Source organism: Taurulus bubalis, assembly GCF_910589615.1.
Source record: "Taurulus bubalis genome assembly, chromosome: 17".
NCBI lineage: Eukaryota > Metazoa > Chordata > Actinopteri > Perciformes > Cottidae > Taurulus > Taurulus bubalis.
In genome coordinates, this window is record NC_136605.1 from 19,193,603 (window position 1) to 19,221,456 (window position 27,854).

The following is a 27,854-nucleotide window of genomic DNA, read 5'->3' on the forward strand; positions in this document are numbered from 1 at the left end:
ATCATGAGAATGTGTTCCAGATGCCGTCTCAACAAACGACTTGCAGCATCAAAACACTTCAAGCCTAAAATACTTGGCTTAAAATTGAGTTTTTCCTTTTTGGGGGTTTCTCAAGATAAAATTTAGGAGTGTCAAAAAAACAAAACACCAACGTCCACATGGATTACACAACTTTGTGTTATCACAGTACAGTGGAATATTTTCCAGACATTAGAGTGGATCTATTAAGCTCTTTTTCCACTTTCTTTCTTTTCCCGTCGCCACTGTTAAACGTTTTAGAGCTTTAATGTTCATGAAACACATCATTTCCCTCATAATATTCAGTTTTCTTGCGCCACAGTATGTTTGAGAGTGCCTCTTAAAACTTTAAAACCAAAATAATAATGAAATAATCCATACTCAACACCCCTCGATATCTCCACGAATGTCCGTATAATGTGCATTCCTGCCATAAACATCATCAGCGAAATGTACTTGATTGAATATTTTCATTTCCCATGATTCCCAATAATTCTCGTCCTCTCCTCTGTAACAAACAGGATGATGACGTGTGAGGCAGAAGGTGAAAGGGTTTTTTCCCGAGCTCTTCTGCGGGCCACTTTGTGGTATCCTCTGGGGACGGGTGAAACAAGCAATTACTCTAACACCCCACTAGGGACTGCTGTGTGCCGCTCATCTCCTCACTTATTCTGGGATCATAAAGAGGCGTCGCACAACCTCCCCAACAGGCTGCGACGCTCCAGATTTGGGATTTCATCTCTCGTCTGCGGCACAGTTCTCATTTGACTTCAAATACAGATGGCGTCTTTGTATTTGTGACACAGTTTTCAACATGTAAACTCTCTGATCGGTCTGTCCTCTTAGATCAAGACAAGAGACAATACAACAAAAATAAACAAAACATGAGTTGAAGATGAAAGAGGGGGAGTTTTTATTTAGATTTCTGTTTACATCACAGGCCTCCTGAGTCAAAGCCGTTTCTAGGAAAATCCACCACCTACCTCCTCTCCTCTGATTCTCAATTTGTCCCCTTCTCTGATGCCAGTTGACAGGAAGCAGTTTGTACTGTGACATGTGACGATCAGCATCATCACACAGATCTGTGCCGTGTTGACTCCGCACCTTGTAAACGCCGCCGCCCCGCTTGTGTCACATCTGTCACTGGCTGTGTCTCTCGCCATCAAGCCTTACACGGCTGCATGCTTGTCTGACAAATGTGTGTGTGTGTGTGTGTGTGTGTGTGTGTTTGGCTGCAAATAGCGTTGTGGAACATCTGACCTGTTGCCAAGGCGACCTATCTGCAGTGGCAGCTGCTGTCATACTCGGCTCAGCTAATCTCTGGCTGGTTTGATTGATGCCTTTTCTTTATTTATTTTTTGCAGTTTCTTGGACTTTTTTTTTTGCCTCCTCTTTTTTTTTTATTAAAAAAAGGTTCTGGTCAAAACAAACAAATAAACAAAGGGGAGAAATTGCGAACGTTATTCTCGTTATTTAAAGAGAATCAGCACTTTCCAGGTAGCAGACAAGAGAGACTAATTGTATGAACACATCTTATTTTCAAAGGTCAGGAAAACTTTTGAAAGATCCACATTTTGTGTCTATATATATATCCATCCATCCATTATCTGCAAGCGCTTATCCTGTTCAGGGTCACAGCGGGTCTGGAGCCGATCCCAGCTGACCTTTTGGGTGAAGGCTGGTTGGATCCTGGATGTGTCGCCAAGCCATCACAGGGCTGACGATTACTGACAACCATTCACGCTGACATTCACACCGGCGAGCAATTAACCTGAGCGGCGTGTCTCTGGACCGCGTGAGGAAACTGGAGAGAGAGAAAAACCCCACACTGACACGGGGAGAACGTCCTCCACAAAGAGATTAGAAATGCCTTCATGAAGTAATCAGTAGGCATTGAGGTGGCTTTCATGTGTGGGAAGAACTCGCTACATTTACAGAAATGTAGAAATGAGTCAAGTTATTGGTTGCATTTGATAAATCAGACAACGCACACGCACTTTAGTGCCATCATCTGTCTCGACTAGACTCCTCTCAGAATCCTCTTTGTCTGAGACCGACGAGACAAGACTGATCAAGACTGATCCCAAGTATGCTGAAGAAGTTTTGCTTTTATAACTTCAGGCTTCTTCTTCAGAGGCTATAAGTTAATTCAATGTTCTTCACCGAGTACCAAACCCCCTTTTTTGTCTCTTCAGGGTTGTGTGCAGGGCGTCAGCTGGTGCTGCATACTTTATAGTTTTCAGTGCTGATCACCTGGCACCGAGCTACCGCCGCACACCTGTCACCTCCAGCTAACACACCAGCTATTACTGCCACATCGCCCGCTACGGAGCATTTTATAAGTCGAATGTGGAGCCCAGTGCTTATATTTAATATCATATCAAGTACAATGACACTTGCGAATGTTATAACCCCATTAAATGATATTGCCGCTGAGTGAAATGCAGCCAAATGGCGTGCCAGCCGTGCTTTTGTCACAGGTTCGCTGGCTGCGGTCGCTCGTGTTTTTGGCCGCTCAAGCCGAACACGTCCTCTCTTTCGCGTAACCCCTTGTCTTTCGACACCTGTCCATCGTTTCTGCCTACATCTGTTCTGGTAAATCATTTAATCGGCTCGTGTAAGTGATGAATGGATTTTCAGTTTGTGGTTGTTATTCACCACTTTGATTGATAACCCGTGGCCGGGGCCTAACTACTCTGACAACAGATGTGTTCCTGTGTGAGTGCTTGTTAGGTTAGCCCGCTGGCTCTGTCGGCAATGAGAATGGCAGCATGCTAATAATACAAGAGGCTTGGCAGCGGGTCTGCTGGGAGAGAAGGCAACAAACTACTCGTCAGAGCCAGCTCAGTAATCCTGCCCCGTAAAAAGAAGTAACCTTAACTGTGCTACTCCACCAGCAGCTCAGATCCCCTTATTTAACCGGCAGCAGTGTCGAAATTTACTGCAAATTAAACATCATTACACGATCGTTAGGAAACCTTAGGCTCCCAATTTGAGCGGCACAAATCGTGGTTTTGGCTTCCACTCCGCTGAAATGATATTAGAATAATAATAATCTTGTTTTGGTGCTTAAGTGTTTAATTAGACACAAGAACAACAACAAAAACAACAACATTAGATGCTGTTTGCAATTACCTTGCGTTCCTACTGCAGCGCTGTGATTGTGTCTTTGGTCGTGGAGGGAATCAAAAGGTTATTTCAATATTAGTTTTTCATGAGCCTCTAAACATTAAGAGTGTTTGTACCCACAGATCTTAAACGCTCGCACGTCAGTCGTTATTGGAGGGGGAGGTTCACCTTATCATAACTGTTGTTTTGCCTGTGCCATCTCAAGCCTATTTATAAAGTTGTTTTTTTGGGAGGAACTTTTTAACAGCTCTAACTCTGGTAATTTATTTATTCTATTATCCACCCTGTCTGATCACCACCACATTTAAAAAAAAAAAGATGATTTTCTTTTTCTTCCCCCACACGGGAAGAAAAACACTTCCATCCTGTACGCAAGCCTTGATTTATTTAATGTTACGTCTCTTTTATTTCACACCTCTTCTCATTATGTACCTACTGGTTTTGCCTCAGGGGAGCATTTTAGGAGATTTAGAACTGGAAGGTTGGCTGCTGCAGTATCGTTAAAAAGCCATCGCAGCGCTCACTCTCTTACATACAGTTTGGAAGTTTTGACACTTCTGGTTTTCTTACAGACAGTCTTGGCAACATGCCTCCAAAAAGCTGTTGTGTAATCAGCCTGATGCTGTCAGCGCGTTGTCCTCTGGAGGAAAGAAACAGAAAGAGGCTCTGACCCGTCCACGAGCGGCTTAATGAACCTGCAGGCGCTGATGTACAGTTACGAGGAATACTCTTACTGTACGTGAGGAACTGTTTGTAATTACTTTTTTATTACATTTTATAAGTAAAACTTGTGTGTACAGGGCAGGTTGGTATTTCACAGCAATGCCCTGTTAACAGTTTAATGAAATTACAGCAACGAAGGCGGGCCGACACGTTAATAAATCACAAATCAGAAAGTATACAACGCATTCTTCTTGTTCTTGATGCTTTAATGCCACCTGTATCGTAGATCAGTAGAATAATGTGAAACCATTGACACGAGAAAAACAACCCAGGCATAAGAACACTGCTCCATAGTGGTACCTGTGGTACCTTCAAGGCTGCGTTGATGGATGTGTTTCTACCGGACTCTTGCGGGCAGAAGATTAACAAGCTGACAGAAAAAATAGCCCGACATTAGTTTTATAGAGTTCTAAAGCCTAATGTGTAATCAAACAAATGCCTATTTCCCCACAAGGGAGACAGGGAGAAATATTAGTATTAGTTGAGAACAAAAAAAGGAACGCTAATGTTGAGACTGAAGCATAGCCGTACATTTTGTTGGAAGTAAAATAACTTGAAATAAAAAGCTCTGCAGAGCCGGGTGATGAATCTCAGTGGGTTCATCGACCCTTTTCACATTACATTTAATTATTTGATTCATTGTTAGAATAAAACCTACAGAATAGTGCAACTTTAGCCAGACATTGTAATGACTTGTCTACAGTATATATGGATTTCAGCCATCCTTCTGCACACAGACACACAAAGCAGAAAAACAGAAATCGTGAAGATTTTTAACTCCCTTTCCGCCTCCTTCCTCATGCGCTGCCTCCGTCTCATATTAACCCGGCTCATCTCATGAATATGCAGACGCTCTGTGTATCAGCTCAGATAGAGAGGACTTCTTAAATCTTCCATTTAAGATTTCCTTTGCTGCTTAAGCTACTCCACCAAATTTCACCCCATCAGTCAAATTGCAGTCAGTGGGTGCTTTGCAGCTTTTTATGTGCCAATGTGCATCTGGACTTCTGCACACACTTCTGTGTGTGTGTGTGTGTGTGTGTTTGTGTGCTGTTAATATTACAGGGCCTGTGGGACAGATCATTATCTGCACCTATTAGACCGGAGTGATTTAGTGTGGAGTCCTTGGCAGCCATCACAAGGGTGTCTCCATTACCAGCGAGTGACCTCCTCCACGTGTTTTTCTGCACGCGTTTTGTTTTTACATTTATCGGCCGCGGCTCGTCCTCAGCATTGCAGCCAGCGGCTTCTGATTGGACGAGAGCTTTCATCCACCTGCCTCTGACGGAGTTGGCAAGCGGTGGCTGGTGACCCCTCAGCAGAGGCTGTCTCTCTATTCAAGTCTCTTTTTGTATTTCGTTAAAAGGAAGAACTTGTTCAGTAATTATTTACTGACTGTTAAGCGCTTCTGAATTTTATTCATTGCATGTTTATTTTGTTTTGTCTAATTGGAGGTTCTAACCTCATTATAATTGGTAAAAATGTAGCAAAAGAAATAAATAGCTTCTTTTTTTGACAGTAATTAAAAATACAGCATTAATAATTACAAAATCGTTTTCAAATCAAGGCAAATGCCTCTATTTATAAAACACAGTCCCTGGTTGTCATAGTTCAGTCTGTTCATTCTGTAAAAAAAAAAAAGAAACAGTCAGATGGTGACGGCGTTCCCCAAATGCAAAATGAGTCTTTTTATTCTTTGTTGTGTCGCCGGCCCAGCAGTGAGCTGCTCAGCTGAATCCACTGAGATTAGCTTGAAAGCTCAGCGGGCATTCGGAGGAGCGTCTCTGACGGCTGCAGGATGAATTTAACGCGTACAGACAGATATTTGTGTTATTTTGCGGTCTCAATATTGTGATTTCTGTGTGTTGTGTTGTGAGTATTTGGGGATGGGGAGGCATGTTGCCCTCCTGTTGCAGTTTCTTCAGCATTGCTTCATTTGATTCGGCAGTGATACCGCAGACAAAAGGGAAGTAGTGTGTCGAGGGAGCAGCCTTGGAGGTCCTGGATTTGCCTTTTATTTTCAGTCAATCTGCCCCGATGATCCTGAATAACTCATCAGATGCTGATCTTTAACTGTGTGGGCGGGGTCAGACTGTTGCAGCCACGTGAGCAATAAGCTATCATGACAATACATCTGCAAGTAGTTCAGGAAATATTTGATTGGGGTTGCACATTCGTGCACTGCCTCGCGGTCCGTGTCAAGCTCTGCATGTGTGTTTACGCACACGTGGCAGAAGACCAAGCGTAGCACTTTGCCCTGTAAGTGGTTGTATTGTATCGTCAGCAACAGCCTTGTTGTGATGCTGTGATGTTGTGATGACTCAAGCCTGAAGTCGCCTGCCTTTGTCATTCTTACTCAGCGTGAAACAAGTGCCAGCTTTGATTTGAGCAACATCTGGTTTGAACTGAATCTAAAGTATCTGAACTGGTTTCACCATTTATTACCTCAGTGTTCATTTGAAGTTATTCGGTTTCATTCTTTATCCATATTTTATCTCTTGCACGCTACTTATTGGCTCAGCTTTAAACCATTTTTCTCATATTTCTGCATGGATTAGTGCACTTAAGATTACTTCTAAATTCAAAGTCACACCATAGTTTTCGAGGGCTGCCTGTGTGGCTTCCTGACGTTCAATGGTTTCCATTCATTGTCGCGTGGTGTAAAAGTCTACTCTCAGAAACATACTTTTAATCTGTAATTTGGGTCAAAGTTTGATCATCTTTTGCAAGATAATGTGGTGCCGAGACTTCAAATCAAACTCTCCGACTGAACGGCTTCAAATTGATTTGTAATACATGATGAAATGACGTGAAATGTCAAGAATAAGGACTCTACTTAGATGTGGTTTGTTGTAAATATAGTGTAGAAACACTGGCGCGGCGGTGCTTTTTAAACAATGAGAAAAACAATTTATGCTGCACTGCATCGCTTTCCCTGCAGTGCAGCCCTTTGACTGAGGCATCTGCCACCTGTGACGACCAGTCAGTGCCGCGCCCCGTGGAGATCACAGGTCCAGGCGCCACTGTCGTCTTCGGAGGAGGAGCAGCGACTGTTTGAAGAAGATCTGTATGCAGGCAGGCGCCACGTCTCCAAACATACTGTTCTCCATCTACCATCTCCTAAACTCTATTACCGCCGCCTGTCTCCGCCTAGCATCTCACTGACGGCGGCATCCGCCTCCCCGGTGAGGTAAACTGAGCAGCACTGATGTAATGAGGTGTGGCTCGAGTGTCTTCTTCACACCCGGTGGCAGTAATGCGCTGAATGACCTGGTTCAACACGGGCTGTAATTAAGAGGCTCTCTCACCTGCTGCTGGATCGCTGCTATTACAGGGAAAAGACAGCCTGCTTTTACCTGGATGACAAGTCAAACAAAGAGGAGCATCACTGTACGCCTGCTACCTCCTCCCACCCGTCACTTTTATATATCATGTATTGCATTCATCCTCCAGTTGAATACACACACATTTGTTTCCAGCAACAGACGGCCCCAGAGATGTTGCCGTGGAGCCGCGGCGCGCTCGATTTGTCTGAGCGCGTGCCTTTTGTGTATGAACAGGTGCTTTGCTGGATCCACATTACTGCTGCAATTTTAACTCGGCTGCCGACACAGTGTTCCCCAGCGTCTCCCAGGGAAACCAAGTTTGGTTGAGAGAGAGAGAGAGAGGCAGGAGGTGAAAAGATGGGCACTTCACTTCTTATCGTGCACGGTGTGATGATCAAGAAGGCGTTCCTGTGACTTTGTGCCGGGCAACAGACAAGAACAACAGAAGACTTGACAACCGTAATGGTTGTCAGTCTTCACAAGAGGCGGCTCCGAAGCTGTCTCGCCCGCTTCCTCGCGTCCAGCAGGACGGACACGTTGGCTTTGACCTTCCTCTGATGTCTTGCTCTCGCCGCCCAGCCGTCAGTTTCCCCCCTTTTAACTCTCCTCTCCCGGCACAGCGGTGCACCCGAGCTCTCGCAGATTACCTTAATGGAGAGGGTAAAAAAAAGTGAAGTGAAGTGCACATGCCTGCTGGTTTATGTGTCTTTTTACCTGCAGCCTCGCGGTTTTAAGTGGAGAGCCAGCCGAACCCAGCGAGATAAGAGAGATGGAAACAAAACCTCCCGCATGCTTTTCTACTGGCTTTTCAGACGTTTTCATCCGAGCGTCCACTACTTGTCTATATGTGTACTATTCAATTTCAAGGTTTGTTTGTGACAGCTCGCAGTCAATAAGACGGCAGTCACTTGCCAGTCCTTTCTTCAGGATTAGTAATGATGTAGCAGGGAAAGCCGTTGTAGCTACAACAGCCAGCCCACGAGGTGGTTTCAGTGCGTTAACTTTACCGTCTCTTTAACGATCCTCATCTGGCTTTCGGGTGATGATTTAGAGTTTAATACGTGTGAAACTGCAGCCCACTGGTTGCGTCTTGAGTTGTGACCTGCAGGAGTCTTGATTGGTGTTCTCTTTTTTCTTCTTTTTTTCCAGAAGGTTGCATTTAATCCTGCCATGCCCTTCTCTCCCACTTGTTTTTTTGTTTTAACTGTTCCCGTCGGAGCTTATAGAGTTAGAACAGCTGAAGGCCTCGCTGATTGGCTTATTTCCCGTTGCCTGTAGCCTTTAATAGACGTGCCGGATTAGCAGTTTGCTGCACTTCTCCTCGATTTTACCTCTTTCCCTCCGTCTTCCCTGGTTAATATTCAGCCGGTCTATCCGCCCTGTGCTGTCACGGCCGGCATCCCACAAGGAGCCCTGCCATGCTTGCAGTAAATTAGGCCGTGTGTCGGAGGGAAGAGCCGTGCGGGACGTTCCCAAACCAATCTGCATAACGACAGACCTTCACGGGGAGGAGAAACTAAATAACACAAGAATTCACAAGAATAACCAGGACAGATGTTTGAATGCTTGGTTTAATTATAATAACCAGTGACACATCAAAGGCCACCGCATGGTAATCTGATGGTAGTGAAACAACAGACCAAAGAAAAACACATCTTTTTCGACTACACCTTGAATAAGGAAGGTAGCATCGTAGTAGCACTTAAATGGCACTTACTGATAGCACTTTGTAGTTTAACTTTGTTGAAGAAATTGTGCTTTCTTGATTCTTGTTGTTCTGAGTTTGTACTCATGGTTGAATGCACTTATTGTAAGTCGCTTTGGATAAAAGCGTCAGCTAAATGAAATGTAATTATCAGAAACACTAAACCACTAAAATGAGTGGCCACTTATTTCTCCTGTTTGGTTCATGAATAACTCCATATATTTTATTTTTGTCAATAAATAAACAGAGCATATATTTAAAATGTAGAAGTACATGACTGAGTCTAAAATATATCGGTAAATTACATGAAAATAAGAAAATCAAAGCCTTTGTATCTCATATTATTTCTCAGGAAAAGATTTCCTGTCATTAGGAATTCATTAATATGAAGTTTGAGTCTGATGAAAGGGAAATGTATTGCTGTCATCTAGATAATACAACACATAATAAAAACACACTTCAAAGTTGTCTTGACAGAGCGTTCTGTTTCATGGGGTTTCTTAAACTGGCAATTTATTCTTTTCCATTTATTACCTTCTGGTTTGTTTATTCACGGATGCTCCTTCCCTCCCCCGATATCTGATCGAGACTATTCAAATCACGAATAGAGGAGGCCGTATGGTGTTCAGTAAGTGAGACAGACTCTTCAGAGCTTCATTTTAAACTGTAATTCAAACTGTCTGGGAAACTACTTCATAAAACCTTTCCCAATGTTGACCGAAACATTGAGCCAAGTAAATGATCAGCCAATCGATACAGAATGATTTAACTATTTAGATAATGAAAGAAAAATCTAATTTTGCATTTTCCTGATATCATTGTGGACAGAAAGCATTTGCACATTTTGCATCCTCCCAAGTAATATATGCATGCTTTTTTTCCTCCAAATACAGCATTAATAATTGTGACTCATGTCGCCCCCGAGGTGCTGCTGCATATGTGACAAATAAGTATGGAGTGAAGATGTTGGAAGGACCTGTGAATTTAGATTTAGCTATTAAAGAACGTTTGCACATGTGCGGTCGGCACACACACACACACACACACACACACTCCCTCTGACCCACTTGTTTAACATGCTCAAACTATAAAGCTACACACACCTGCCTCTTCCAAATCCATCAAAGCAAACCCAGTCCACTTTCCCTCTCACCTTCTGATTCTCCACACCAAACGTCCATGCACACGATTGGCAGCAACTTCTCTTCCCAAGTCCAAAGTCCAGTTCATCAGGTGACTGTAAAGGAGAAAGAAAAGAAAAAACACCATTCCCTCTGTGTTGGCTGTGATGATGCAGAATACTGGGGACTCCAAAAAAGATGCAGGACCGATCCTAATAACTGTGAGAGAAAATGCCCGTTAATTACAACGCACGGAACAATAGATGCAGAAATCCATTTGTCGTGCTGGACGCAGATTTTAGGCTTAGTCTTCTTTGCATAAACACAGAGAAACACCCGGTTGGGGCTGGCCTGCTTGATCTGACTGCGCTTTGTTAGTTTTTTTTCACCTCGCTTGTTTGTCACGTCTTATCTCTCAGCGCCCCACACGGCGGCCTCCTTTTTTATTCCGGCAGGTTAATGCTCTTGTCTGCGCTCTCTATCTCGGCAGTGCAGCCCGGGCGTCATCCGCCGGGCTCACAGATCTTATCGCTTCTGATTGCGGACCTCCCGTCGTCATTCAGGTCTTCTATTATTATGTGCCCGACTTACACGCACCGTCTTTTTCCCCTGGTGCTTCTCGGTCTTTGTAGTTGCAGGTCGGCGGCCCACAGACATTTCTTTCTTCCCCGTGATAGAGCGGTCACCAGAAAGCCACCCCATCAAGGCTCTTTTATGTAGGTTTAAATGATGCCGGCGTGGTGTGGGCCCGCGCAGATTGTTTGGGCTGTCGGGGTTATTGTCTGCCAGCTTATGTGGAAATATATTGTCTGTGAATGACGACAGTAACGATGTATAACTTGTTCCCATTTTCTATTCTTGCTCTTCTGCCCACATAACGTATACTCCTGCTGTGTTCGAGATGAGGGCTTTGTATACAGCTTTGCAACAGACTGCAGTTTGGAAAGTTTTTCCGGCTGAATTCCAAACCAGTGCTACAAAGAGATACTGATCTTTAAAGAAATGCAAGTTTCTTTTGGCAAGCCGTGAGATTGGTTATCATTTCAACTTCTGTTAGGACCTCAACATTCTGCACTTGATGAATATAAATGTGTGAATATTTTTTGGGATTCTCCTCTCGGCTTTATGTTTATCTAAAAGCAGCATAGCCCTCTCAGCTTTTCACTGTCGTCGCGGATGCTCAGTCACAATGATCAAGCCTTGGTCTGTAGGCCCAGCTGTGCCAGCCATTGTAATGGGGCCCTTGAGTCAGGTCCTTGTTAGCTGATGCACAATAAGCTCCCGCCTAATGAAGTGTAAACCGGAGATCTGGGAGGCTGCGATGGGGCCAGATGAACACGGCCGGCAGCCTTGATGTGCAGCGGAGAGCTCGATGCTAACGCTATTAGCCAGGAGGTCAGTCCATTTCGCATCGCCCCCCCCCTCCCCTGCTCGGCTTATCAGCACTTCGTAATGTGCTGGATGTAAGGGCACGGTGTCGAAAACAGTTGATCACACTTGAGTGCGGTATCCTCTTCCCGCCGATGAATAGAGGGAGGGAATGGTGCCGTTTTGATTGCAGCTGCGTTGGAATAACGGCCGGACCTTTCTGCCCTGAACAGGCTTCTCCTGTGTTAAAGTCTGTCCACTGGAGAGCGTCGGGCCTCCGCTCGCTCTTCCCCCGCGTTCATTAACAGTCCATTTGTTGCTGCCGCCCCGAGGAGCCGTCCTCTGCTGCTTACTCACTCGGCTCCTCCTAATGCGGCTGATGAGCCTTTAATGTACAGATGGTCCACTTCATGCAGCTCTATTAGGCCTCAGCACTTTTTCTACTTTTAGTTTGTATTATCCATCTCTGATGTTATTGTTTTTTCTACTTTTCTAAGTTTTTTATGGAATGAATAAGCTATTTAGTCACTTGTGATTTCTGTGTAAAAAGCATGATATTCAATATTCATTTACCATCCTGCAGGTTGTTGTAAGACTATTAGTATTTATAGCAAACCATCTTCCCACATGTTTAACCCTTATGCAACTATCATAATGCATAAATGATGCATTGAGTGATTGTAATTCAGAGAAAGTGCTATTGTTTCGCGATAGCTCTTTTCTGATGGTCATGTGACAGTGTCCTGTCGTGTTTGACTGCACGCCTGTGCACAAACACACAAATTAACCCTTTGCATGTTTCTCTTCTAGCCAACGCCGGGGCCTGTTATCCTAAGCAAGGTAACTCACCGGGCGAATGGCTCCCTGCTCCCTGCTCCTTTTTTTTATCACACTTTTGAGTTCATTCATTTTTAAAGTCACATTTTATTTGTATTTTTTTTGTTGTTGTGTGCACCCATATATTCTCCCTTTCCTGTTTGCATTCCTCCTCGGGGCTGTGTTGCCTGTCAGTTAGAGCGCCGATAAAAGGCCGAGGGCTGTCAGAGTTGATGCGCCTCTTTAAAAATGGACAGCAGAATCAGTCGAGTCCAGACAAGAGACAGTGAGAATATGTAGAGAAAGTGGCAGACGGCGTCAAGGGATGGAGGGGAAAGCTCCGTTAGATGGACAGGAGCGGGTGAGGATGAGCGAGAACGGGGACAAATAGGAAGTGTTTCCTCACTGACTTTCAACACCTCAAATTTCACTATTTTGTTTCCGAAGAAAACAACGAAAGTCACTTAGAAACCACGAGCGTATCACAATGCAATATCCAGCAAAACAAACTCACTTTGAGCCTCTTTGATCTGTCGCAGGAGTATTTTACTTTTCTCATCTTTCTTCCCTTCAGAACTTGAAATCAATAATTCTGCAGGGAACTGCTCCGTCCTGGTGGCAAATAGTCTAGCATCCCATTTCTTTCTCTCTTTCTCTCTCTCTCCTGTCCCCTCTGTGCCTTTATTTTTTTCCACTCTCATTCCTTCTGCTCTGCTGGTTACCACCTATGTGTGCTTGCTCTGTGTGTATGTACGTCTCCACCTTGAAATCGTTCTGCACGCGTGTGTGTGTGTGTGTGTGTGTGTGTGTGTGTGTGTGTGTGTGTGTGTGTGTGTGGGGATTAACCTTCTTTTCCTTATCCACCCCTTCCTTCTGTCTCCTCTGTCCTCGTCCCTCAGATCCCGAGCGTGGCGGCGGTCACATGATCTCGACAGATGACTTGGAGTATCCGCGAGAATACCGGACTCTGGGCAACAGCGCTCGGCGGTTCTCCAACGTGGGCCTGGTGCACACGTCGGAGCACCGCCACACCGTCAGCGCCGCCCAGAGCCTGGAGGCCCTGACCAACCTGCACAAGGTCGACATGGAGCGCAAGAGGGACGCCTTCATGGACCACCTGAAGAGCAAGTACCAGCAGCAGCAGCAGCTGCAGCATCCGCACCACAGCCCGCACCACAACCCGCCGTCGCCCTCACCCTCCCACGCCAGCATGAGGGGCACGTCAGAGCGGTCCGCGAGGGAGCAGGTCCGCGGCTCGCCCCACGAGGTAGACGGAGAATCTTTATTCACGAATTTGATGTATCTGTTTTTCTCTGTGATCGCTTTACGGCCATTTGCAGATTCGTGACTCATTCGGCGTTTCAGTGCGCTTTACTTCTGCAATCGATATGGCCGGGGTTGTCACTTTGGTGACAGAAAAATGACGCCGTGCGTGGAGAGAGAAAGAGCACTTAATAGTTTGAGTCCGGTCATATGGCTCGTCAGGCAACAAAAAGCCTCTTGTCAGGTAACATTCAGAGTGAGAGTCGCACAAAGCTTCACATTGTGCTCATTGAAATAATCGAGAGAGAGAGAGAATAAGTGAGAGAAGGCTGTCAGGAGGTCTTTGTGTCTGTGTTATTAGAGGCTGTCATTAAACTGTCACAGCCCAGCTTTTCTTGGTTTCACTGCTGCCAGGACCTGCAGAACTTTACATACGCCCTGCTGAGCTGCCAAGCTAGACGGGAAGTCTCACACATAAACGTATTAAATGCACATAATGCAAATGCGGTCATCTGAACACTGTGTGTTAAAAAAAAAAGGTGAAAAATTCAACGTGACGTGACCGATGAAGCACACCAAGAGACAGGACAGAAAGAAAGGGAGTGAGAGAGAAAGAGAGAGAGCGAGAGCGAGTGAAAGGCAGGTGGAGTCCATAGTTGCCGTGGCAACCTCTCCCATAAATGGCAAGTAGGGATATCGCGTTGCAAAGGTCAGGTTGTGTGTAGAGAAGCAGGACTTGCACATTGATGAAGACGGAAGGGAGAGAGGAATAACGAGGCAACCTGTTCAAAAAATATATATTTTAAGCAGTAGCCAGGAGAGTGGACAGATCCTCTAGTGACAGGGTCTTTTTTCACTGCACGGGGAAGCAGAGCCCAGGATTTCTTGTCATCTCGTGGATGTGCAGAGCATGGACGGCGAGGGAGGCGGGGGGGAAAGGAGGAGGAGCTGGAGACGAGCGCAGCAGCCAGTCAAGCAGCCCGCTGCTCAATTAGCTAGCACCAGCAGGAGCCAGCCACCCATCTGCGAAGGAGTTAATCGGCTGGTGTTGTAATGAATTAAATAAAGAGTTTCCGCCGCATGTGCTACTGGATAGCAAGACACAGAGAGAGAGAGAGAGAGAGAGAAGGGGAGAGAGTGGTAGACTGGGAGAGGGGAGGGAGGGTTAGAACAGCATAGGGAGGAGGGAGAGACGGGTAAAAACACGATGAGGATACGCTGCACCTGACGGACAGCCGGGGATGACTGGAGTGGTGGACAGGTGCACTGCAGGTGAGACGGGACTGGAAGCTTGATACTGGTAGCTGGATGCTGTTGCAGAGGTGTGTGTGTGTGAGTGTGTGTGTGTGTGTGTGTGTGGGGGATAAGGATGTGCCAGCTGGGATTACATTCCACGCGTGTTGTGTTTATTGTGGTTGTTGTGGTGACAGCGTGCATATGTATGCTCAGCAGGCGAGACGATACTGTGAACTGTACATTTTGTGCTGTTTGTTGGTTTTTGGTTGGGGGGTTAAATCAAGAGAGAGAGAGAGAAAAGGCGAGAGGCTGCGGTAACGTAACGCCACTGTAGACCGCAGGAGGATTGAGGGGAGAGAGTAAGAATGGTTGTGGTGAGAGAGGGGAGAGGATGACGGCATGAGAAAGAGACGGGAGGTGGAGGAGGGGTGGTGTGAGTGCAGCCTGCTTTACATGCTAGTCAGGTAACGCAGCGCTACACTCTGTGAGGCTACGTCCTTCTGTTGGAGCTCTGTAGCCGACACTGTGCGCACGCGTACACACACACACACACACATAGTAACGTACACACATACATAGTAAATGTATACAGAGGTGTCTTTACTTACATTTTCGCCCCTCAGCCCAAATGTTTAATCAGATATCTCAATGCAAACATCAGTGGCACTGTCTCATTTGGGATCAAAGCTTATTTAATACCACGGGATTTTAATAATGGCAAGATTAATCTGAGTCAATAGTCTCAACCGTCATCGAGGGAGTTAGCGGGACAAAGTATCAAACAATCTCTTGAATGTAATGTCTGCACAAAAGAAATGGATTCAGTTCAATCCAATTTATTCGTATCGCCCAAAATCACAAATTTGCCTCAGAGGGTTTTACACACTGCACAACCTCCAGGACCTTTGCATCGGAACAGGAGCAACAGAGGAGGGATGGACTGACGTGCAGTGGATGTGTACAGAATGAACAACATAACAGAGTTACAGCACAGTGCATGCATATGACATGAATGATTCATTAATGAGCGCAGCAAGCAGAAAAATGATAGAAAGATTAAAAGGGACGCTGCGGGGCAGTCAAATCGGCTCTCTGGAGTTTGCGCTCACACCCTCTCGGTGCAGTATTTGCAACTCAAAGTCCAAGTTCAGTGCGTCTGCGGTTGCCGGCGCAGCGACGGTGAAAGCACCACGAGGAATGATGGTGTTTACTTTACCTGGGAATTGTGAGTAAGCCTCATTAAAGCGACAAACAAGAGGAAGGCTGGCAGAGGCAGACACACCAGACCACAAATCACGTCTGCACCATTAAAGCCAACCCAGTCATTTAGTTTTGTGCGGGGAAATAAAATCATTAACGTCGTCTGAACAAGTGAACAGTAATTATTTATGACGCACCGATGGAGCCCCTTCAGCCGCCGCCAGTTCAGCAGCTTTTTAAGGACAAAGCTTGACTGACCGGCCGCACAGAATACATGACACATGATCAGGTAGTAACTCAAGTCCAACCACATGTATCATCTCATCCCTGAAAGTGAATCACTTTACCCACCATGACCTGTGCCTTGCTTGAAACTAACTATGTGATGATAATAATAGAAATTTGCTATAAATGTGGGTGTTTAAAAAGAAAAAGTTGTATTAACCCATTATGGAGAATGTAATCCTTTAATCCTCCTGGACAGCAACATTAATATGACAAAACATATTACATAACAACTAGCTGTGAGACAAGAATTCTCCTCAGCGTCACATCAAAGAGTTGTATTTAATAATAATTGCTTTGACATATTTGGGTAGAAATGTATACTCTATGTGTGTGGGGGAAGCGTGGGAGGAGATTAAGCTCCATATCCTTTTAAGTGTCCCACTTGTCTGAGTGCCAGTGAGTCTAGGCGGGTATATGCACTGTTTTTTTTTGGGAGAGAATAATGCACATTAAAATGCCATCGAATAGCTTCTACCTTTCAGAATGAAGGTTAGAACATTCACTTGGTTCAGTTTTCGGCTTTGAGATAATTGAACTCAGTTTTATATCCTAGATAGATGAGTTGTAATAGGTTTCATTATGTCGCCACTACTGTTTTCATCTATATTATACCTCGACTGTGTTGTGTCCAATTTCCATCTTATTGCTCTACTAAGACCACTGCTATTAATTCTAAGTGGGTTTTAAGTACGTGGTGCGTTAACACTGGAAAGGTGACCAAGTAGACTCAAAGATGCGAATATGCAAATTGAGTCTGCTCGACTCTTGTGTGGGTTCTCGCGTCGCATTCCCCTTAAGACACGGCGAGCAGCACGTTAGCAGAGCAGCAGCTTCACAGCTCCGTCAAGTGACAAATATAGTGAACTTAGAACGGTGCATGAAGTAAAGTAAAGAGGAGGAGCTGCTCACTTGTAGATAGAGGTGAAGCAGCTGCAGGAACAGTTCTGCAAACAGGAAGCAACTGCTGCAGATTTGAAAGTCTTTGTGAAGTCTAGCTGACAGTAAAAGTCCCAAACGGCGCAAGTATTGTGTCATTTCCTGTTCGTATAAAACGGTTAAATATAAGGCTCGGTAAAGAGCGGATCGTCCTTTAATCACAAGGTTCTCCCCGCCCGCATGTTAAAGTCTCCTCGAGCGAAACACTGAACCTGAAGTTGCTCGCCGGGCGCCCATTGCTCCTAAAATACTTAAGATGGGTTAAATGCACAACTTAATGTACATATGTGACAAAAACTGCACAACAGTATACTTTAAGACGGTACATACATTTATATACAGTAAGTATCTCTCGTATAGAATTGGGACACAGCTACCGTTATTAAGGGTGTCATTTCAAAGTCAAAGTTTGATTGACATTTGTACAAAACTGCAGAATACACTTGCATACCAACTGCCACATTTGTGTATGCAGTACTTGCAGTATACTATTAGTGTGCAGTATTGATTTGGGACACTGCGCTGAGCTGCATCAGATCTGTGTTTGACCAAATGTTTAATCGTGGCTTGGTGTCTTCTTGTCCATGAACATTACCTCTTTGGATTAGGGCGACCATAACACTCGATAATGTCTCAAATCCAAACAATAAGTTGCACCGCAGTGCATTAAGAAAAGAGAGTCGGGGAGAGAGATGGAGAGAAGAGCATAAAGTGAAGCAGACTGTCACCGAATGGCATCGGGGCCAAATCAGGGGACATTAAGTGGAAGATTAGATTACAATGAAGTAATAATCGGTTGAAAAGGCTCCCTGTGATGCTCCTGTTTACTGAAGTAATGGAAGCTTTTGTAGAGACAGTATTAAAATGGAAAGCTGATGATGAAAAACCACCAACTATCATAAATCAAAACTCGCCTGTCACTTTTTCAAACCCGTGCAGCAGCAATATAACGCGGTTCCTGCAGGAGGGCGGCTGAGTGGACAAAAAAAATGGGCTGCAGATAAGAATAAGAACTAGAATAAGAGTTTGGATTAGAATTAAAATTCATGAACTCTGCCCAATTTTTTCTTTTTCTGTCTTTGGCCTGGTTTTGACTGCGGGGTGATTACGTTTTAAATGGAAAGCTCACATCCCGACAGCAACATGCGAGCACCTATTTCCTACACGGCGGGGCGGGCAGGTGAGGCGGCGAGATCCGGGTGGAGGGAGAGCGACGCAGACAGCGGAGAGCGAGCAGCAGGCAGAGCGGCGGCTCGCCGGCGGTGGAGAACTCTGGGAGAGAGGCCAACGTCGGAACAACGGAGTGGGCTGCTGCTTGATTCAATTCCACTCTTTTCATTTCCTCCCCTTCACCAGTTACAGGCCAGCAAGCACAATCTTGTTTCAGGTGCGCTGTAACCCGACGCCTGCAAAACACAGACCCACCCACCCCACATACACACACACACACACACACACACACACACACACACACACACACACACACTGCATTAAAACCAATCACACTTAACGATTGTGGTTTAGATTCGATGGATCTGTGTCAACGATTTTAATGAATTCCATATATTGCCTGTCAGAAAAGAAACATGCAACTGGTTATGCTTCATGGGGAAGATGCATTTGCCTGCATTCACACTCGTATCCTCTCTCCAGTCCAGCTTGTATGAAGCACCGTTGTGGTTTCTTTTTGTCAGTGAACTTCCACCAGCATGAGAGAAGTATCTCACATGTTTCTCTTTCTGTCTCCCTCCCTTCCCTCTTTTGTCCTTCATGAACGTCACAGCAACAGCCCAACTACTGGAGCTTTAAGGTCAGTGCTGCGTGTCTAAGTGTCCCTGTGCGTTTGTCAGTCTCCTGTCCAGTGTGTGTGTGTGTGTGTGTTTTGTGCTGTTGTATTACGTCAGACTCCTCGGGCATCACCAGCCCATCTCCTTTGTCCTCTGACTTCTGCAACACCCAGCTCACTTGTTATCGCTCTGCTCCTCTGGCAGTGTGTGTGTGCTCGCGCACGTGTGTGTGTGGGGTTGCGTTGGCAGAGGTGTCAGGGGTGGCGACAGCTTAAACTTCTCCAGCTCCATTTAATCTGCAGAAGACGTCTCTCTCTGGATTTATGATACCTCAGGCGGCTGGCATTAATGGCTGGAAGCCATGTGACCTTGCTGAAGTATTACTCAGACTGACTGAGACATTAAGAAGACATTTCAGACGTGTCGCTGAAGCATTACTGAAATAATACACGACATTAGCGCCGAGGCTTGAGTCACGGCCGGGCTGCAGAGGGTGTGTTATCCACAGGTTATGGGCCGAGAGAGCCAGCAGCAAAATGTGTTGAAAGTTTTAATCTTGCATGCTGGATTTAAAGACTTGAGCCCGTTTGTTGGCTGGTGTGTGTCGTAATGTGTTTCCCTTTGTTGTGGCATTACACTGCTCAAAGGCAGACAGGGAGGTGTGTTATCTAAACAGAGCAAGTTAAAGAAAGTGTGTGTGTGTGTGTGTGTGTGTGTGAGGGAAGAGCCCAGGGTTTATCTGCGGCGTAGTCGTCTGAATCCCTGCTTACGATATCATTTGTACAGGTTGGAAATGTCACTGAATATCAATAGCCATATCCCCTGACCCATAATGAAGGCTAAGCAATTCATCCCCGACTCCCACAAGTACTTAAACTTCAAACAAGAGGTCAGACAACTAGAATTTAGAGCCCAGTCTATCCCATAAATCTGCACCACAACACAGTCAAGTGTCTGGAACTCTGCAGGACTTTCAGCTAAACTTGTGGGTTTGTCAGTATTCAAAACATCAAACAAAAGATCTGAAAATGTCGAAACGTTGAATTTGAAAATAGAGCTGCAACTAACGATATTGGATTATTTTCCCAATTAATCTTAATTGAGAAAAAACAAGATGAAAAAATCTTCAAGAGATTTTGAAGCGTTTTGCTTCAGGTTTCTTGTCCAAAACTCAAAAGCCATTCAGTGTAAAATCAATATGGAGCAGAGAAAAGCACTGACTGAAAGTAGTTGCCCAACTAATCAATTAACGGCTCTAGCCCTTCAGAAAGCGTGTGTGTGTGTGTGTGTGTGTCTTATCTTCTCCGTACAGTGAGCTGCTCTTTGTAGCACAAAGTGCATCAAGTGAGGAAGTTTAATCACTGAGCAGGGAGGGTTTATTTATTGGCTCCTCAAGGTGCTGCAGCGTATTAAACTGCAGAATGAAACAACCAAAAGGGTCCAAGCGGTAACAGATCTGAAGCTCTTTGCTTTCTGTTGTCAACAGCTCTTTTTTTTTTTTACGTTGATGTCTCATCGCTTCATTTGGCAGTAAAGCTTCTGAAAGCCTCATCCTGCTCCCTCATCCCACCGGCTCTAATCTAAACCCGACTCTCCGGATTCACCTGCCTGCTGAAAATAAACCCCAAATAAAGCCAGAACGCTCATTTTTACCTGTGTGTGTATATCAAGGATGTAATCAGATATTAATGCTTTCTATAAACAAAAGCTGCAGGTGTTGGACATGGACTAATGCAGTGAAATAAGTGTCCTAAAATATATTATCTGTTGATCCCTGTCAAGTTTTTTAGCTCCTGTTTCTCTGTTTTCTATCAGAAAAAAAAATCTTGCTTTACATTGATGCACAAATCAGAGCAATTTGGCAAAGCAATTTGTTCCGTGCATTGATGACCTTCTTGAGACGGGACTCCAGAGGGGCTGGGGATTGTGTGTCCGACCAGAAGATTGGCCTGAGAGCTGGAAAAGATGGAGAGAAATAATGATAGTGGAGGCAGAGCGAGAAGAGACAATTGGATGGGAGAGATGGATCGATTTTAGGGAGCTGTTTTCTCTCTCCGTTTTTCTAAAAGTGCTGTGAAGGGTTTTTTTTGTGTGGAGAAAGAGCCGGGTTTATAGTTGAAAGGGAGAAAATGTAGACGGCAAAAGCACAATCGTGGCAGCAGGATGCGGCTTTGCCCTCCGCTGTTAGAGATTGAGGTTTCAGGCAGATCTGTTGATGGAAAGCAGCTCTGGGAGTGGACACATGAGGCAAGGGATTAAAAAGGAAGACAGATAACTCAGGGCACAGAAAAACACGAGGAAGGGAAACGTATGATTAGAAGCTTGAGGTAAAAATAGAAGAAGAGATGCGGTTAAGGTGTGAGGATTGTGATATTACCTATTTAACACCTTCACTCAAAGGGCCAAACCCCTCCTTGTCATTTCACAAGCATCACGTCTGTCTCTGACGTTTCTAGTTGATCGTATACAAGTTCAACATCACTTAACATGTCCACCGTTTTTGTAGCTTCCTTATGGACGCTCACATACGATCTCTAGCGCCTGGTTGCTAGTTTTTAATCGAGGTTGATGCCCAGAAAGGTCCAAAATATAGCAAATACTCGCATCTCAACTACACAATTGTCTCAAAGATATGTCAAAGGTGAGAGCTTGGCTCGGTTTTTCGTTACTCTTTTGTGTATAAAGTCTTCGTTCTTCTCTTTCTCTTGTGTTTATTAAAACAAATATGTAAAATGTTTAAAATGTCATTTTAGGGTTCTCTAAGTTTCGAAAGTGGTTTCCAGGTCGGCATCCCTTTATATTTTGAGTCCCTATGTTTTTCCCTCTCTACACACTTCTGGGTGATGATTGAGAGGGATTATTCCTGTTTGACCCTAGAACACTATCGTTACAAATAACGTTGGGTATATTTTACCCGATATAATGTACATGATAAAAGATACTTCTCATCAAGTACATGAAGTACTCTTCTTTTATTTTACCCTATAGACGTTCTCATGAAATGAAAAACAAGTATCATGGGGGGGATCCTAAAAAAAGGCAAAAAATCAGGCGGGAAATTAGGGAATCGTCAATAAAACATGATTCAAAATATAAATAATGGGACATGTGAGCCTTGTCCTGTGAAGGCAAAGTCTCCCTGCAACGGTAATATCCATCCAAAATGTGTTTAAAAATGTGTTAAAAAAACACAGGGATTGGAGCAGAGAGACACGCCCACCTTCAATAACGTCTGTGAGCAGCATGAAGCTACACGAGGACACACGCAAATTACGTAACCACTGTGTATTTATTTTAATATTGCACATTTGAATCTGCAGTCAAAACCGGCGACCTTTATGCTCACCCTGTGCACGGATCAATAATCCACCGTCGGCCGCGTGCATGGGTGCTCACACTGAACGTAAAAACAGAACCCCGATTTTGTCCAATGACAATTCCAAAAAGTTGATTAATCTTGAGGGAAAAACAAGAGTAGGACTGCATTACTTTGTGCAGTTCAACTATGAGAAAGTAATGAGAAGTATGAAGCCGCAGATGGCTGGAAGAGGCGAACAAGCTGGTCTGTCTGCTCTGCACAAAGTTAAATGTAATATGACAGCAGTCTTAAATGTTAACATTACATAGCAATATTAAAAACAAGCCTACTATAGTTTCCAACAACCCGATTCTAAAATAAGGGCGTGGAATTCACCGCTAAACCTTTTCTGTAAAATGCTGCCAGGCTTCACAAAATCATCCACGCGGTTTCATTACAGTGTATACCGTGTTTAACTGGTCCTCCAGTTATTCCTTTGCATCTTTCACCAAAACATTCCTGCATGGGCGAACTGCAAATTAATTTTTAAGTCGACATTCATATTAAATATGAAAAAATAAACATGTGCAAGGTTAAGAGATTTGCAGACTAAGTAAGACGACATCGAAGCGAGTTGTGCTTTCTCAAGCATAAAAAATACATGCCATCACTTGACCTGAAACCACAATGTGCGTGTGTGTGTGTGTCTGTGTGCGTGTGTGTAACAAGACACAACATGTGGGAGGTTGCGTTGAGTTTAATGCAGTTTGTAGCCTCAGGTCTGTTGTCAAGCCTCCGCGTCCCGCTTTCCACTCCATTCACGTCTGTTCCGTGTACGATCACCCAGCTCAACCTCGCTCCTCTCTTCTGACGTGCCCTTATAACAGTGTGGAGTTCTCGACAGTAATTGAGTGCTGTTGAGAAAGTCTGGATCTCTCGGAAAGAAAAAGGTTGAGGTGGAGCGAGAGGGAGGATGGTGAAGCGACATACTGTAAGAGGGAGGTGGAACTCCATCACGTATAACACTGACATGTCTCGCAGGACCAGATGCACGAGCAGATGGTGCGTTCACATGGAATATTTACAATGCAAAACGACTGCAGAGAGAGATTTTTGGTTTTCATGTTGCGTGAACCACCAATATTGGAGTCAGTGTTTACCGCCTGTTGTAACACGGCGAGCTGACGTGCAGCGGCTGTTGAGCGTACGCACGTGCATACGTTGTAATAATAATAATAACACTTTTAATTTATATAGCGCTTTTCAAATGCTCAAAGACGTTGTGCGTTTCATTGTGTTTGCTCAGCAGGGAGAGTAGAACTTTACTCTTTTTTCTTTTTTCAACCGGTTCAGAAATCTGAGTCTGCAAACACCGAGAGACACGAGCTCAGTCATGCAGCACCGTGCTCTCAATTCCCCTTTTCCTTTACATAAAAAGCTCCAACTAGGTGATTTAGCCTTGAAATAAAATGTGTGCATGCAGTCGTAGAATGACTCAAGATTTCGAAAAACAGAGATGCTCTGTGTTTCCCCCTCGGCCATGCAGGGGAAATATGAGCAGATGCTCTCCGAAAGAAATGTCCTTTCTTAGACATGGTGGTCTTTTCAGCCGGTCCCATTCACACTGAAAGCTGCTACTGCATTTATTTGCCAAATATATCTCGGGGTGTTTCTTCTCCTGAGTAAGTATGGACGGTCTTAGGCAGCTGGTTCCACTTCAGATCCACTTCCAGGTTAAATACCTGCAATTGGTTGAGTCAACTGCCCGGTGATATGTAGAGGAAAAAAAAGGGTTTTTGTTTTTACAGAAATAATAAAGCATTTAACGAAATGTGCTCATCTGCTAACTGAGAATCTTTTGTATTCTCACAACTGTACAGTAATTATGAGCTAACATGAGCAGCTGGTTAGCTTAGCTTGGAAGTACATTAGCTTAGCTCTGTCCAAAGGTAACTTCCTGGAGACTACTGTACAGACATGAGAGTGTCTCTAAATACATATAAATTAAAGAACGAGAAAAAGTGCATTTGCCAAAGTTTCCAACTATTCCTTTAAAGATGAAGTTAATTGAATTTTGCTTCCTAAAATGAGTGAAATCTAGCCAGAATTAAAAGAAGGGTTTCAAAGATAATCTAGTTAATTTACAAGGAACCTAACCGTACTTTACAGTCCTGCGTCCAACCCCCTAAAGTCTCTACAATCCCGCTGTACCCGGCCAGGATGTGACACCCCGCTGCAGTACGTGCTGCTGTTGACTGTGTTGTTCACAGTTTAGATGAATGAGCCTATTAGAAGACACGGTGGGGGTTATCTGTCAGCATCACCGTCCCCCTGCGTGCTCAGACACCGTCTGCCGCCACTATCATCGGACACCGCCGCTGTCATTCTGCGTGTGCGTGCGTGCGACTGAATTATGCATGACAGTGACAGAAGGGAGCGCACGCTACCAACAGGACCGTGCGGCGTCTCGGGCCGCGATGCCGCTTCGCTACTCGTAAACAAACGTGTGAAAGCATAGCCGTTAATTTAAAGAGCAAATTACCTGTGATGGCAGTAGTTACACGTCGCTGCGGCTCGTTTAGTTTAGTTGGCTGTAGTGCAGCTAAAATGACTTGATCAATTGATTGACATTAAATCAGCAGCACTCATTTAGCTCACTGATAAAGTAGTCACATGATTAATTGATTAATTAAACACTCAGAGAGGGGCATGCTCGTGGCTCTGTAAAGCTCCACTTTTTTTAAATGTCATTTTAGAGATACATTTGTCTTATTGTCAAATAATGAATGGATGTTTATGTCGTTCTGCTGAGAACAGAGGTGGCCGCCTGTGTAGCTGCTGCACGTCTCACATTAATGAAAGATCCATGCTGCAGTTTGACTCGGAGAAGGTAGAGGAGGAAATCCTTGGAAGCCGCTGTGCTCATGGTGCAAAGAGGAGGAGGAGGAGAGCGGCACAGCTACTGTACTGTGGCTAAGGATGTCTCTGCCTCTGCCATCCAAACAACCAACAGACAGCATTCTGGGAGCTCATTACAGAAGCCTCTGAGCTGGAGGAGACGCTGCGGCGGTGTGGGGATCAGGGAGCCAGTTCAGTGAGCTCAGCCCCAGCTGCACTAACAGTCTTTCACCGAGAGACCAGGCCAGCGGGAGGAACCAACAGTGACGGCGTGGGATTTGCCTGAGCTTCTCCTCCCATCCCACGAGCATTCATTTAAAGCACAGGGACAGGAGTCGGGAGGTGTGTGCAAAGTGGAGCAAACACAACATAACTCACGCTGAGCTGGAGAGCAATTTTTCCGCCCTAATTTTGCTCCTTAACCACCATAGGTGATCCATAAATTGCTGATTCCCTGGAGTGCCGTGCCATTTGAGAACAATTATATTGTGCTTTTCTGCTGCGGCATTCAACGGATGTCTGATACTGTGACGCTGCTAATTCTTAGTGAATGGTTGGTGGCTAATTCATCGTCAAGGCCTCGTTAATCTCGTTATGTGGTTGATTGTGTGGCGTCTCTTTGTGTGCTCGCTGTCTCTTTTTTCTTCTTCTTCCCGTTGGTCCGACTCCATCGGCCCTGTCCAATCCATCCTCTCCGCCTTGATTTCACTTCTCAGTCGATGATTGTGTCTCCCCCCCTCCGTGTGTCTTCTTCTGCAGAGCCGCAGTCCACGGCACTCCCAGTCCACCCAGTCTGGGCTCGCCGACCAGGCCGCCAAGCTCTCCTTCGCCTCCGCTGAATCCCTGGAGACCATGTCAGAAGCCGACGTCCCCGTCGGGTTCAACCGCATGAACCGATTCCGCCAGAGCCTGCCGCTCTCCCGCTCCGCCAGCCAGAATAAGCTACGATCTCCAGGTTAAGATCTGAAGCATTGCTGGCTGTGTCAACATGCTGGTTGGACTGGCGCTTCCACAGAAAGGGACAAAGCGTTATACTTTCCTCAGATTCCTCAGATAGCAAATCTTTTTTTCCAGTTTTGACACAATCAGCTTGAAAGTGTAGTTTATTATATTTACTTTGGAATTAATAACGCATACTATTTTGCGTAGGTAGTTATTTGTTTATTTAGTTTACTACAAAAGGGCCTTGGGAGTGAAGACCGGATTAGTGAGATCTCCACATGCAGGAGTGTGTTTTGTCTGTGAGATTTAGAAAGAAAAGTGTGAGTAAAACTAAAGTGGCCGTCACTGAGGAAGGTCACTTTTTGAATGAGGAGTTGAGACTGAAGTAGATCTCTCCTCTCCATGTCTCTTTACTAACCACTTTGTTTTCTTCTCTCCTCAACTCGTCTGCAATATCTACCTTACACTGCTTGACTTTTAATCACTGGTCTTTCTTTGCTTTGCTTGTTCTTTTTGTTTGTCCCTCTGGTCTATGAAGATGAATATTCAGGTTAGTCAGGTGTCAGACTCATTTTTTTACCTATAAAATCGAGGGTTGCACTATCTGACAAGCGGGCTGTGTTGGGGGTAATTTGATATCCATTGTTGCCGTTTTAATATTGATAGGAAGTAAAGGTTTTATTTTATGAAAAGTAGTAATGTAAAAAACAGTTTTACCATAAACATGCACCGTAGCTATGCATTCCCACACAGCTAGCACAGTCTTCTTCTCTGTCAGTGATACAAATTGCTATCTGGATCTCGTAAAACAAAACACACAACATCTTTATCATAATTGGCACCACCATATCTCTAAAAATGGAAACGTAATGCTACAAAGATTTGACAGAACTGCTTTGCTCGTACTTCTTTTCCATCCACCAAACCCCGTGCCCGTCTGACTCGACCGTCTCTCCTCTAGGCGTGCTGTTCCTGCAGTACGGAGATGAGACGCGCCGCGTTCACATCACCCACGAGCTGAGCAGCCTGGACACGCTGCACGCGCTCATCGTGCACATGTTCCCCCAGAAGTTGACGGCAGGTATGCTGAAGTCACCCAACACGGCCATCTTGATCAAGGACGAGGCGCGCAACGTCTTCTACGAGCTGGAGGACGTCCGGGACATCCAGGACCGCAGCATCATCAAGATTTTCCGCAAAGAGCCCATCTACGCTTCCTACCCTGCTGCCGCACACCTGGCTAACGGAGACCTGAGGGTGAGGAGAAGGGGGAGGGGGATTTGAAGAGGGTGAACAGGGTTATTTTAGAGAGAGAAAGCTGTCTGATCTCCCGCTAGTCTGATGTTTGACAAATGAGCTGCCAGTGAGAAGCGCTATAACGCTCTGCCTCGACGTGAAGAGCAGCGGCGTGCTTCTCCGGCAAGGTAATGGTGTACTTAATATTTCAATGGTAACTTTGACAGGCTGTTATTGTGGACGTGGGTTAGTAATTTAACAGGTATTCCTCCTGGAAATGTACTTCTTATCTTCAAGTAGGCCATCTGTTGCTGTGCAGACACCGGAGAACAATGTTCCTCTGTGAAATGAGCATATTTTAACATCCGAAGCTATTTCTGCTTCAGTGAAGATCAAGGAAGCCTAAGGGAGAGCTTTTTTTTCTAATTATTTCATAAAAAAAACCAAAACCGTGCTTACCATCTGCATTATATTCACACAATGCTGAGAATACGACTGCGATTAACCATGCAAACAGGCAGCGTAAAACGATGTGTAGCTTGTGTGTGCATGTGCTGCTCTGTG

The 27,854-nt window shown here is 44.9% G+C and overlaps 1 protein-coding gene across 1 annotated transcript in view; it reads left to right on the forward strand.

Annotated features, from left to right (window-relative positions):
- srcin1a (SRC kinase signaling inhibitor 1a) overlaps nucleotides 1–27,854 on the forward strand; it is a gene marked incomplete at both ends in the record, with an annotated part of 88,259 nt that overhangs the window by 37,802 nt on the left and 22,603 nt on the right. Inside the window, 5 exons of the mRNA XM_079232887.1 lie at nucleotides 12,201–12,230; nucleotides 13,106–13,452; nucleotides 18,913–18,939; nucleotides 25,872–26,067; nucleotides 27,016–27,311. Of these exons, the coding sequence (XP_079089013.1) occupies nucleotides 12,201–12,230; nucleotides 13,106–13,452; nucleotides 18,913–18,939; nucleotides 25,872–26,067; nucleotides 27,016–27,311 (896 nt within the window). The remainder of the gene's footprint in view (nucleotides 1–12,200; nucleotides 12,231–13,105; nucleotides 13,453–18,912; nucleotides 18,940–25,871; nucleotides 26,068–27,015; nucleotides 27,312–27,854) is intronic.